The following is a 13626-nucleotide window of genomic DNA, read 5'->3' as shown; positions in this document are numbered from 1 at the left end:
AAAAACTCAATCAACATACTATGGATTACATAACAACTGCATGCCAATCATTCTTGGGGCAGGAGTGGATGAGGGAGATCATTTGTCTTTCCTTCACTGAAAAATTGTATTGACACTTTTTATGAGATGACTTCCTCTATCAGGTCTTTAAAAAGAGAAGCGTGGTGATCAGTGGTCAGATCTCATTCGTGAGCATCATCATGTCTGTCTCTGCTTTGCTCTCAGCTCTGCTGCTGTTGGCATCCACAGCCTCAGCCTCACACTTCTATGGAGGAACAATGACCTTCGACCCGAGAAAGAATCCTGATGGCTCTTATAGGGTGAGACCTTTATTTATAACAATGGAACAGGTGTTTCTACAATAATGGAAACCTTTATGCAATGAAAAATGATTCTTTTATTATTATCATTTATGTATTTTATACAAATGTCTTGAAAACTTTTTTTAGCATGCAATTATAATTTATTTAGCTAGTTTTTAAATGCCTTTTGAAATGTATAGATTTTATTAATTTATCCTTGTTTAGGCTTAATGTATTTTATCATTATAGAACAATAAATGTATGATATTTTTGTTAAATATCACACTATTTTAAATATTATTTTAATTATTTTAATTATTTAGTTAATTAACCTTAACAAGACAAGGAATCTGTCATTTAATTCCAAAATGTTTATGATTACAATATCTTTAAAACAATTAAGGATAAAAAAAAAATAAAAATAAAAAATGTAATATAATTTAATAAGTTTTGCTTTTACAACTTATACATTTATTTATTTTTTTTCAGGTGGATATCCGCTTCAAGGAGGCCTATCATAGCTGTGATACAGGTGACTCTTGGGTTTGCGGGTCTGGAAATTGTGGCAGTAGAAGCACTTATGTGAGCAATCGTGTGGACAGCAGTCTCAATGGTGGTAGCTGGTGCCAGACTGAAGGAGTGATGAAAAGAACCGTCTCCAACAACACCCCATTTCAGCTGCAGTAAGCACACTTATTCAGAGGATTAAGACTAATCTAATTTACCATAATCTAACAGGGCTGTATACAATTAATTTATTGCAAATAAAATGAATGTGTCAACAGCAAAAGTGGCTGCTGCTGGATCTATACCACAGTCACCAATAGTGGAAACTGGAGACTTCTCACACATATTGACCTTGGAGAGAGATCTGACACCTCTAAACCCAACAGATCTCCAGTCGTCACCGCACTTCCCATTGTGAGGTAAAATCAGTTTGTCTTCATCAAAAGATTTTTCCTGTCTGCTAGTTACTATTACTATTATTATTATTGTAGCAAATCCTTCTTTCTTTATTTTTCTTCAAGAAATTTAAATTTAGTTTAATTTACCCTGCAATTTTTATTGATTATGATCCAGTCAAAGTTATCTTAGGACCATTGATGTGAAGTAATTCCAAAAAAAACTCTAGCATAATTTTGTTTTGTGTCGCAAAGTCGTAGCATTTTAGAACCTCGGTAGACTAATTGATAAAAATGTCATAATCATTTTAAGATGACTATTTTGGATTGTTTCTAGAGTTCCTCAGAACTGCGTCAGGAACTACAATTTTTTGTCCTATGATCCAGATCATGACAAGGTCCGATGCAGATATGGACTTTTCTCTGCAAATGAGTGTGGAATGTGCAACCAACCTGCAGGATTCACTTTGGACCAGGTGAGGAATAATGTACAACCATGTATGTTACCAACAGTGAAATATACAGTTAAATGGCCATCATACAAAAATAAGAAGTATTTCCTTTTCACTCTTCCATATGTTCTTGGCTGATCCGATTGCTACTGATTGTACAAAGATTGGTTATTTTTTCAGTTTACTTCATTATTTTTTTTTCAGAGCACCTGTACTCTGTCATATTCCAATGCTTTAAGTGGTGTTTATGCATTTGAGCTGGTCATGGAGGACTATCCCACCCAGAACATAACTCTAAACTACACTGCCATGGCTGCTGCGGTCAGATCCCCCTTCAGTAATGCATCTTCCAATCCATCCTTGAGCAAAATACCTCTCCAGTTTGCTCTAGAAGGTACCATCCAGTGCTGAAAAATCATCCAGTCTTTTAGTTGTGATGTTCTGTCACAACATTTATATTGTTTTGGTTATAGTGGAGGCTCCTGCACCATCTTGCTCTGAAGGTGAATATCTTCCTCGGTTCCTCCACCCAACACCTCATCACGGAGAACATTTACAGGCTCGTGTCAATCAAGAGTTCGAGATCAGAGTAAAGGCTACTGCAACCTTCTCAAGGTATGATGGATATGTTGGAAGATGATCGTCCTGTAGAGTTTAGCTCCAGCCAGCTCCAACACACTTGTCTGGAGACTTTGATTAGCTGGTTCCAGGTGTGTTTAATTAAGGTTGGAGCTAAACTGTGCAGGACAGTGGCCCTCCATAAACAGCTTTGTACAACTGTGTAATAGACCGAACTAGATCTCTCTCACTCAAACTAAATCTTTAACTTTGGTGGTTCACACTTCCTTCTGAGAGACCGAACTTAGAGTAGTCAACATTTGAAGTGGATCAAAAAGTTCATCAAAGTTGTCCTAAGACAAGAACGGGTATTGTTTTGGTTTTAGGACAACTTTGATGAAAGGTTTTGATCCACTTTAAATGTTGACTGCTGTAGTTCTTCGACACAGCTTTCTCTGTGCATGAACTTGATCAATTTAGTTCAGTGGTTCAGAACTACTGGACCTTAGCAAAATTCCAAAAATTCTAAATCCCAGTGCATACTAGAATTTATCTGGTGGTAAAGATGTTTTGCCATTTTGAATTAGTATAAAACCCTACTTTTTCAAAGTCATCCTAGATGGTTTGTGTGATTTGGACCAAAATTGGCCCAAATAATTGTGAGACCATGCCGAAAAAAAGTTCTGGAATTCGAGTTGATTAGTCAGACCGTCCTTGAATAATGCACAAACAAATTTGACAAAGAGCACGCCAAAATGGATGCAAGGCAACACTTTAGTGTATCCAAACAAAACATGGTATTATCCAAACCAAACAACCATGACCGAAGAGTACCTGCAGAGTTTCAGCATATTGATGGCATGATGCCAAACTGCTGCTGCAAATCTGATGCTGTATCTTTGGGATGCTTTTACATATTGACAGCAAACTTTATGTGTCACTGTTGTTGTTGGTAGTGGAAGGCTTTCAAAAGGTACAAAAGTTGTCACTTGGGTGGTACCTATTCAAAGGGTACACTTTGTACCTTTTTTACCCCTTAATGGTGTATTTTAGCACTTTAAGGGTACATGTTAGTACTTAAATGGTATACATTAGTACCTTTTGAAAGGGGTAGCTTTTGTACCCCTTTTTCCTGAGAGTGTTGGAGTCAAATAGGTTGACAACCACTATTCTCGATTTTTGCTGTAACTTCAAAAACTCGTTCACTTCAGTTTAATTTCCTAACTGATACATGTGCATGTCATTGGATGTTATTTTATTTTTTCCCGATTGTCCAGCATCACTGATGTGGTCTTCAGTGGACCTCTGAACAGCACGAAGGAGACCACCACCACTGGGGAGTATGTGATCAACTGGACACCAGTGTCAGAGAATTTTGGCCAATATTTTCCAATTTGTTTCATTGCAGAGGGCCAAAATGGGTATGAATACACATATTTCTTCAATAAAACAAGCCATATCAAATGAAGCTAGAGTAATAATTCTTAATATTTTAGGTCTAGGAACTATCAATCTGAGATGAGGTGTGTTATTGTTATGGTGGAAGCCGAAGGTAATTTATAGTGTTTAATTAAATTCATCTTGACATTAGATTTGAAGTTTTAATTTCAACCCAGGATCATTAGAAATATGTGATTATGCCTACATTTCTGCTGAACCTGAAATACATTGCAATGGGTACATTTCACTGCTCTTTTCAGATGACATTTTAAGCAATGTCACTTTAAGCAATGTAATTTTTTCTTCATTGCAACACAGTGCATTGAAGAAAAAAAAAAGTCTGAATGGAGTCCCAAATTCACAGCATTAGGCACTAATTCTTAGACCATAACCTGGAAGAATTTTTCGACTAGCAATTTAAAGGGTTACTCCACCACAAAATGAAAATTTTGTCATTAATCACTTAACCCCATGTTGTTCCAAACCCGTAAAAGCTTTGTTCGTCTTTGGAACACAATTTAAGATATTCTGGATGAAACCCAGGAGGCTTTTGACTGTCCCATTGACTGCCAGGTAAATACCACTGTCAAGACCCAGAAAAGTATGAAAGACATCGTCAGAATAGTCCTTCTGCCATCAGTGGTTCAATAAGAATTTTATGAAGCAACGAGAATACTTTTTTGTACACAAAGAAAAAAAAATAACAATCTTATTAAACAATTCGTCTCCTCCGCGTCAGTGTAGCGCCATTTTGAGAGTATTCGCTGGACGCAAACTGCGTACGCCGTTCTGTGTCAGCTGTACCACACAGATATTTTTTCTACATATATATTTACGCTTTGATTTGAACGAAAAGAGCCTATCCACTATTTTCTTTTTCTTTGCGTACAAAAAGTATTCTCCTCGCTTCATAAAATTCAGATCCATCCAAAATATCTTAAATTGTGTTCCAAAGATGAACAAAGCTTTTACGGGTTTGGAACGACATGGGGGTAAGTGATTAATAACAAAATTTTCATTTTGGGCTGGGGTAACCCTTTAACATTAGATTGGATAGTATTTTGCATCAGTTCAAAGAGACCTCGGAGATTGTTGTTCTTGCGTCAAGTCTCTCCTGTGGGAAGCTTTCCCTCTGTGGCATCTTGAAGAAGGGAATCCCGGTAGTGATTACTTGTTTAGCAGTCTGTTGTGGGTGAAATCTTGGGGAAACCACCTTGGTGGTGAATGGATAGAGCCTTGTGTGCCAGTTGCCAGATTATGCAGGGTTATCTGAAGCTTAGACTTTGAAGAGTCTTCGGCAAGGGTTAACAAAGGCTTAGACAGAATTTGCATGAGGATTCTTGATGACAAGAAGTGCTTGGTGGTTGAGCAAATGAGCAAGCAAATTAGCGACAAATTGTTTGGGTCACTCAGGCTATTAACCACATCTGTCCTCCTAGTGGCTAGGTTGGGAATCACCCTCAACTTTGGAATGTGTGGCTATGGAGATTTGGTGTCCTTTGTTTGTGAAAGTCTTACATCCGAAACAGTTACTGTGGCGACATTTTAGAACATTGTTTGTTGATTAAAATAAGAAATAAAATGTCTGGTGAGTGGCTTGAAACACATTACCTACACTAAACTCAACCCTAAACCTAACCAATAGTGTGAAAGCAAAAAATACAAATGCAAATAGAGATAAATATTTTTTTAAAAAAAAGCACATTTGCTGATGCAACCATGCAATTTGAGATTGTTTCTACAAGGCATTGAGCTCTTTTATTGAGTGTTGTGATTGGTGTTTCATGAGACCTGCACCCAAACATTTAGCATCACAAGTTCAGTGCTGCACCAGGTGGGCTACCAAGCAAGTTTACTACATCAGAAGAGCCATACATATGGAGCTGGTTAGGTGATACCAAAGACAAAATATATTAGATTGCAAATCATGCACTATAGTAAAAGTGTGGTTATGAGTATGGTAAAATACATTGTATTGTGCAAGGGACCATGTGGAAATAAGCTATTATTCATCGATAATCTGCCTCATAATCATAATTTTTGTGAATACGAAAAAATGTTGTTCATATTTACTGCAACTAGTGTTCATTTCATCTGGAAACTGCAGTGAAATTAATGTATAGGTATATACATAGATATGTGCAGAAATGTAGGCAGCATAATGTATTTCCAATGGGTTGTTTAATTATTTAATACTTCTGTAGTGTTCTTGAAGCAAATGGAAGTATATACTTCATCCTAACAACTGTTCTGTATTTGTTCAAGGTCCAAGAGCACAAGTGACCTGCACTAAGGACAAAATGTTGGTGTCAATAGAAAGAGCCACTATTTCGGGTATTCATGGAGATCACTTGAGGCTGAACAACAATGCTTCCTGTCCAGTTTCTTCCAATAACACACATGTGTTTACAACTTTCTCTCTAAATGGATGTGGTACACAGGTTAAAGTAAGGACTCAGTGAGTTTTAATAGATACAAATAATAACAAAAACTTCCATTGCATCTAAACTACTTTTGTTTCTTTGAAGGAGACTAATAAACATCTCCTCTTCAAGAACACAATTGTTACCTTTGATAATCCAAACCACATCATAACCAGGAAAAATGAAATCGAAATTGAAGTTATGTGCAAGTACCAAAAAAAGAGCAGCATCACCACAAGGTTTGAAGCTCACAGGCCAGCCATCAACTTCACAGAGAGAGGCTTTGGCTCATTCAGCTATCAGTTTGAGTTTTATCAGTCTGGCACCTTTAGAAACATAAGAGATCCCAACAGCTACCCACTGGAGTATGACGTGGGACAGCCTATCTACATGGAGATCGCCCCTGTCAATATAGTGCAAAACACTGAGGTCTTCCTTGAGTCCTGTTTAGCTACACCCTATGATAATCCCAATTATCCCATCTCTTATCCTATCATCACAGATGGGTAAGAATCTTAAAACTCTCCACATCAGTTAAAAAGCCAAATGTTTTATAAAATGTTGTTTCAATTTAAATTGGTCAAGTTTATGTGTGGATTAGGAAACACAGAGTTTGAATAGCCTACTTACTGTGCAGTCAATAAGATACTTGCATATTAAAATTAGGTCGGTATCATTTCTTGCAGTGTTGCTATTCAACAACAGAGATTTTCACAGATTTATCATCTGATATTGTGTAACATCTGATTACTTGCAGACCTCACTGGGAACTTATTTGTAATGCCTGATCTAAACATATCTGTTCACCCTTCTGTTGTAGTTGATCTCATAGAAAAAGTCCAAATTAAACAGTACCTTAATGCATATAGTATAGCATGTAAACTTGGTGGGCTAATCAATTAGCATGATAACTCAAGACATACAAATAAACAAAATACATATAATGTGTCCAATGAAATGCTCTGACAGCACTGCCATTTTCCAACAAATTAATCCAATCGAATTTGTCAATGTATGTCAGATGTGGGGTTGATGGAACTGTTAACATCTACACAAGTCACCAGTCCAGTGCCAAGTTCAGTATGGAGGCCTTCAAGTTTATTGGACAATATGACCAGGTAAAAGATAAAAAAACATACAAAAGTGTGACCTACATTTTACTGGAATAATGAATGTGTGTGTTTTTTTTTATCATCACACTTTTTCTCTCTCTAGGTGTTCATCAGCTGCTCCATTATCATATGTCAAGCCAACAATCCCAACACACGCTGTGCTCAGGGTTGCACTAACATTACAGTCGCACCATCCTCACATGTTCATAAAAGAGAAGCTGCCATCCAGACCGGAAGCCACTTCATCTCTCAGGGACCCCTGCGGCTGAGGAGGAGCACATCGCTTACTGGTACGTCCTAACTCGGTCGTTTATATGGATTGTGCAATCAAAAGATGAGGTTTTAAATGCCAATGTCCCATATTAATTTCCAGAGGCCACCAGCCCAAGCTTGAACCTGAACCTTGTTTTCGTGGCCGGATGTGTTGTAGCTGTAGTTGCCATGGTGTGTGGAATGATGGTCTACAAATCCAGAAGGTCAAAGGTTAACTACAAACTTCTGAAATCAGTTGAGATTTGATCGGATCAGTTCTGCTCATCAAATGACGGCACCAAGCTAATTAATTTTGGTGTATTTTGGTGGGATGTATTTTGCAGAAACATTCTGGTTTCTGATTCTGGTCTCTCTCTCTCTCTATATATATTTGGTTTGGTAATATGATACAAACATCTGTTCTGTCTTGTCTGCATGAATAATTGTCTCTTTGGGACCTGGTTATGATTTCATGTATTCTAATATATATATATATTTGAACTGAAATGTATTAAATTTACTCAATAAAACAGAGAAATATATGCTATAAATAAATCAGCCAATTTTGTTTAAATGATGGGTTGCAGAAATGAGTACACCTTTTTTTTTTAATTAACATGCATGCAATATTGTAGTACTAAATATGTACTCCATAACTGTTACGGAGGGAGAGATGAAGCGTGAAGCGGGCAGATCCAATTGCAAACCTTTATTTAAAGGACGAGACAAAGACATGGTCAAGGCAGGCAGGGTCAGACAGTGGCAAACAGGTGTATAGACAGCAAGACAAAGAGTAATCCGTAACACAGGCGAGGGTCGATCCATGGCGAACATTATCCGAAGGGAGAGGCAAAAGAGTAATCCAGACAGGCGAGAGTTCCGATAGGCTGGCAGCGAAACAGACAAGACGTTATAACAAAGCGTAGGTTCAAGACTCGAATGACAGGGGACAAGAACAGGACTAGACTAGACAACGCGAATGAACTAACTGGCTCCATACAGTTGCTAACACTCAACTAGTGCTAAATGCAAACCAATACTCGGCAGTGACTGACAGGAAGTCCGGGGTTTAAATAGGGTCTCTGATTGGGTACAGGCGATGGCCACAATGGCTGATGGGGAATGTAGTCCGGGGTGTGGTGTAACAGTCAGTGTGGTGAGAATGTCAAAGCGACCTCTGGTGGCAAGCAGACTGACGTTCAGGAGTGGGTTCATGACAATAACATTAAGTATACTGCATTAACTACTACTCCTTGAGGATGTTAAAGTTAAGGTTGTAAAGTAAAGTGTTAAGGTTGGGTGAAATACTTATCCACCGAAGGATTTTCACTATGGGAGAATGTATACAGTCATGTTCACAAAATGGTCAACAACCAGAGAATAAGGAGAGGCAGCATCTTCTGTTTCAAGTTTTTGTATTACATCACACAATTGTTTGCAAATTCATGACACTAGTTAAGCACAACTCCCTCGCATCTTCAGTACTTACACATTCCTATAGAAAAACTTCACTACAACTAAACTTCATTGTGGGAAGCAGGCATTTCGTACTGTACACTTGTGCTAGCAATACCATAGCGTTTGGATGCTGTTTGATATGAAAGCATCAGTAAATGTTCTACAAGGAAGACCCTAATACTACTACTGTCATTCATTCTATTGACTCTGGCCAATCACTGCTTGTCACTTGGAATATATAAGAGCTGAACTTTCTCTTTTACGTTCTCTTTTACGTTTGAGCCTGAGTTTATCGTGGTTCATAAAATTACTGACATTTAGTTTAAAATTAAGCTTCTGTAAGCAATTGTGTAAGTAATGTCCCTTTTAGGATGCACACTATATTATTAATACAACAAACAGAAAATAAAATTTGCAGTTGTTTGATCGTCCTACTATGACGTAAAAGTGTTAATAATTTTGTAGTGGACAGGACATTTATGGCTGGGGCCCCCTCTCTGACTACAATAGTGGACAAAGTTTTGCTACATTTTGACTGGATCTTGGTGGACTAACATAAGCAAACTGTCCAATGGGATCAGATAAAGATGCCAGGACAACAACTAGACATTTCTTAGAGGGCAAGAAGAAGACCTTTGATACCAAGCCCAGGAAGGACAGGACTTCCTATTGGTTAAAATGCACTTTCTGCCCTCCACCCACCTTGAGACTGATTCCTAAGGTTCGGCCTGTGAACAACCATAAAAATTCCTTAGGATCTCCAGACGGAGCAGCAGTGGGTGAACAAAGAGAGATCACAAAAATCCATCCAAATCTATTCATAACTATGTTTTCAAACCTTAACACTGATGCACACTACAACACACACATCTTATACTTATTCTGAGAAATAAGTATTCTTGGTGTCAGCGATGTGTAGTGCAACATTTTACACAAACCCAGCTGTTAATGGACAAATGAATGCATGCATGACAGTTCAATCTTTTCCCATCATGTTTGGACTTAATGTGTTCACAACATTGCCAGATGCATTCTGGTTATGGTTTGGAAAGTAAGAAATGCACTGGTAAAACTTTAGAGACACTTTTCTGAATTTGTGTTTGGACTATGCAAATAAATTCCTCAGGAGGAAAGAAGGGTGGGCCACACACGTGTCCCCCACTCTGATGCAACCAGCCAATCACAGCATGGAAATGGAGAAGGGCCAAATTGCAATCTCCTCCTCATCGAAAGGGGATAAAGGTACCCTTCCAAAAGACACTCCTTGCTCTGAGGCTGAGTCCCGTAGGGGAAAGACACAAACAGAGCAACAAAGTTCTGAGTCTAAATCCTGCAAAGGAAGGGACACTAACAGTGCAACAAGGTTCTGAGTCTCCCATTCAGAGACACAGCAACAGACACAACCCGCTCTGAGTCTCCGGCCCACAAGGGTGAGACAGTAACAAAAACAACTCATTCTAAGTCTCTGGCACGTCCAGGAGACGCTAACAGATGAACTTCTTTTGAGTCTGTGATAGGACGAGCAAATGACAGACACAGTGGGCGTGATGTCAGACCTCGGAGAGGCTTTTATTAAACATATTAGAAACAAAAGTGTCCAAAAAGGGGGAATAAAAGTGTCCAAAATAAACAGGGGATCTGGTGTCCTCGTCGTGCTGGGGGTTCCGTGAAGGAGGGGCAGTGTTCGAAAGGGAAGAGTCCAGGTAAGGGATGGAGTCTGGCAGCTGCACGCACTCTCCTCTCAGGTCCGCCACTCTAGTGGCTACGTCCTCTTTGGCTCACGACACTTCTGGGGGATTTAATGCCCTGGCATCCTTGCCCATCAGCTGTCTAACGGGTCCGGCAGCTTGTTGTTTCTGACGGTGCTCTATTCCCTCAACGCTCCCTTCCTGGACCCACGAGGACAACAGCGTGCATGCACGGGGAAGAGACCAGTCTCCCGAGGAGAGGCGCACTCAGCATTTCAACCGCGGCGGTGATGAGGCTTCATTGAGAGGGGGGGGACCCTCATCACACGCCGCCAGACCTGGCTGTTTCAGTGCCCCTCCTCTCTCGCACGCCCACTCCCGTCGGAAGCCTGGTGAAGGGCAGCGATTAAGGGACGGGGAGATGTTGATAAGTAGGGGGAGGCAGCCGACTCGTCACAAGTCTTTTGTGCAGAGAGACTAACAGATACCAAGTCCGAGTCTCCAGGTTTTAAGGCAGGAACAGATACACATTCTGAACCTCAAATCTGTGAGGAAAGAGATACTCTACATTCCGAGTCTTTGTCCAGCGAGACAACAACAGACGCAGCACGTCCTGAGTCTCCATCCTAGAGAGACAAAGCGGATTGACCACATTCTGAGTCTCTAGCCCAGAGAGGCAGAAGACACACAGACATTTGCAACAAGGTTAAGCTCTGATGAACAAACCTTCACTTCAGGTACTTCTGCTTGCGTGTTCCAAACTAAGGACCTTCAGCACCTACTCCAGGGCCACATCTGAATGTTCCAGATCTTAGGACCCTTGGTGCTCCAGGAGATCAGCATCCTACAGCGCTTCATGTTCAAGGCTGTCAAAATGGATTCCTGCTCCTTACCCACTGTACTGCCACCAGCGCAACCAGTGGAATAAGTTACTGCCACCGGACTGCTCACCTAACCACAGAGAACGTAAATATCACTTCCAAACCTCTTCCAGAGACTATGATTTTCTAATTTACATTAGATATCATACAGCTGATTGCAGCTGATAACAAATAATTGTAATTGTTTGTTTGATGCATAATAAGGTTCTTCACCATGTTTGTTTCAGAGTAGTAACAATTTGAGATACATCTTTTTAATGAGATACAGTAGCTCTGACATAGCAATACCCAACATAAAGACTTGCATTTTATGCATCTTATGCACTTTATTCCTTTTTCATTCATGGTATTCATTTAGTAGTTTTTGATTACTCTTGTCTTTTGTCAATAAAATGTATTTTATTACAGCTTGTGTCTTCCTTGTGTTGATAATACAGTAAGAGGTTCTACAAGTTAGAGATTCCACCAATCTTTCTTATGGGATGTACTCATAACCACACATTAATTGACACATGATCCGAGAATCATAACATCATCTGTGTCGTGAGTACCCATCACTACGCTATTTCGCCTCCCTAGGTTGGCAAAAGCAAAATTGACTGCAAAACATTTAATGTAGAGAGGTTGTGGCTTTTTTTTTTTTTTAAATCACTGCTTTTGAACTACATTGGCATAAGCATCAGAGATGAGCCAATCAAAAGTACTTATATGTAGTGTTGGGTTCGTGAATGGGACCTTAAGAGCAGAAAATGCCAGAAAAACACCTCTTATCTCTGAATGTGTTTTGGGCTGTATATGACCTTTTTTTTCTTGGATGAAAATGAGGCTGTGAGGGATACAATGGCACACACTGTGTATAATGCCCTACATATACTTTCCATAAGTCACAGTCAACTCACACCTGTTTTATTTTTGAATGCATTTATAGTTACATTAATTACAATAAATTACATTATATCAGGAATAATTGGTGATGGGCCATTGAATCATTAGAAAATCATGCACACCCAAGGTGGTTTTGGACCCATAAAAACTCTTGCTGCAAAGATGTTAGAAAAATTATTTTTCTTTGAAGCTAGAAACTGCCACCATGTTTAAAAAAATATATAATTTTAATACAGAAAACAATAATCAACTAATGTAAGTAAAACAAGCTTACCGAAGGCAAGTAAACACTTCAAGTATTACAAAAGTATACAAGCAAAAGTATTAATAAATAATATTCATAAAAAACATTTTTTTTTTTTTTTTTTTAAGTTTTTTAGGTAGGTCTATATAAAGGCTACCACAGAAATAGACTACAGACATTTCATGAAGTAATAAATGTCTATTTCTGTAATAAAACACTGCAAATATTCACCGTATACATTACAGACGATTCTTATTACAGTTAGTAAGTGATTCAGTCAAGAACAGTGAGTGATTTTGACAACTCTAGTTATATGTGAGTAAATATAAAGTGTTTTTGTGTGAATGCAATGCAAAACTTTTCTGAAAGAATGCAAAAGCACTGACTTCGTATTTTGCTTCAATCACCATGTTCCTTTTGCATTAATAATCCAGATTTGGTAATGTTGAAAATGTGTGTATCTGGATCATTGTGATCAGATATAGTTTTGCTTTGAAAAAACAACAGAAAAGTAAGATGGATTACCTGATCCTGGATAGCAAAACATGGGATTTCCAAATTCATGCCACACTGGTAAGACATACTAATGTTGTGTCCCAAATACTATACACTTATATTACTGTATACACTATGTACTCCACAGTCTAGTGTATTTCATCTCTTTTTTTTCTTGAAAGCTTTCCTCACTGTTATTTTATTGAGCAGTTAATGGATCTGCTGCCATCTAGTGGTACGGTAGTCAGCATTTGAAGTGGATCAGAAAAAAGTTTATCAAAGTTGCCCTAGGACAAGAAGGAGTATTGTTTTGGTTTTAGGACAACTTTGATGAAAGGTTTTGATCCACTTCAAATGTTGACTACTGTATACCTCTCACTGCTAAAGGAATATTTCACCCAAAATACACACTCTGTCATCATTTACTCACTCTAATGTTATGTAAATTATAAATATACAAGTTCAGACTAAGGATGTCATACTCCAAAAATGAAAATGAGAATGGGATAAAAACACACAATTAAACATGACTTC

General features: G+C 38.6%; 1 protein-coding gene across 1 annotated transcript; it reads left to right on the top strand.

Annotated features, from left to right (window-relative positions):
* Positions 1–199: 199 nt before the first annotated feature.
* On the top strand, positions 200–7990 carry LOC127155514 (uncharacterized). The gene is made up of 13 exons (XM_051097762.1): positions 200–320; positions 792–985; positions 1088–1228; positions 1542–1680; positions 1861–2050; positions 2130–2271; positions 3492–3635; positions 3711–3766; positions 5920–6101; positions 6183–6583; positions 7099–7195; positions 7293–7479; positions 7563–7990. Exons 1-13 carry the CDS (start codon positions 201–203, stop codon positions 7706–7708), a joined length of 2139 nt encoding a protein of 712 aa, XP_050953719.1. The 5' UTR covers position 200; the 3' UTR covers positions 7709–7990.
* The last annotated feature ends 5636 nt before the right edge of the window (positions 7991–13626 follow it).

The sequence above is a fragment of the Labeo rohita genome, chromosome 24 (assembly GCF_022985175.1).
Source record: "Labeo rohita strain BAU-BD-2019 chromosome 24, IGBB_LRoh.1.0, whole genome shotgun sequence".
Lineage (NCBI taxonomy): Eukaryota > Metazoa > Chordata > Actinopteri > Cypriniformes > Cyprinidae > Labeo > Labeo rohita.
This window is presented reverse-complemented; position numbering and strand designations above follow the sequence as displayed.

What these genes read in the sequence shown, in the direction of transcription:
- LOC127155514 (XM_051097762.1), top strand. Translation starts at nt 201, where the DNA reads ATGTCTGTCTCTGCTTTGCTCTCAGCTCTGCTGCTGTTGGCATCCACA. An exon ending in ATCCTGATGGCTCTTATAGG is followed by an intron (nt 321 to 791) that starts GTGAGACCTTTA and finishes ATTTTTTTTCAG; the next exon opens with GTGGATATCCGCTTCAAGGA. An exon ending in AACACCCCATTTCAGCTGCA is followed by an intron (nt 986 to 1,087) that starts GTAAGCACACTT and finishes ATGTGTCAACAG; the next exon opens with CAAAAGTGGCTGCTGCTGGA.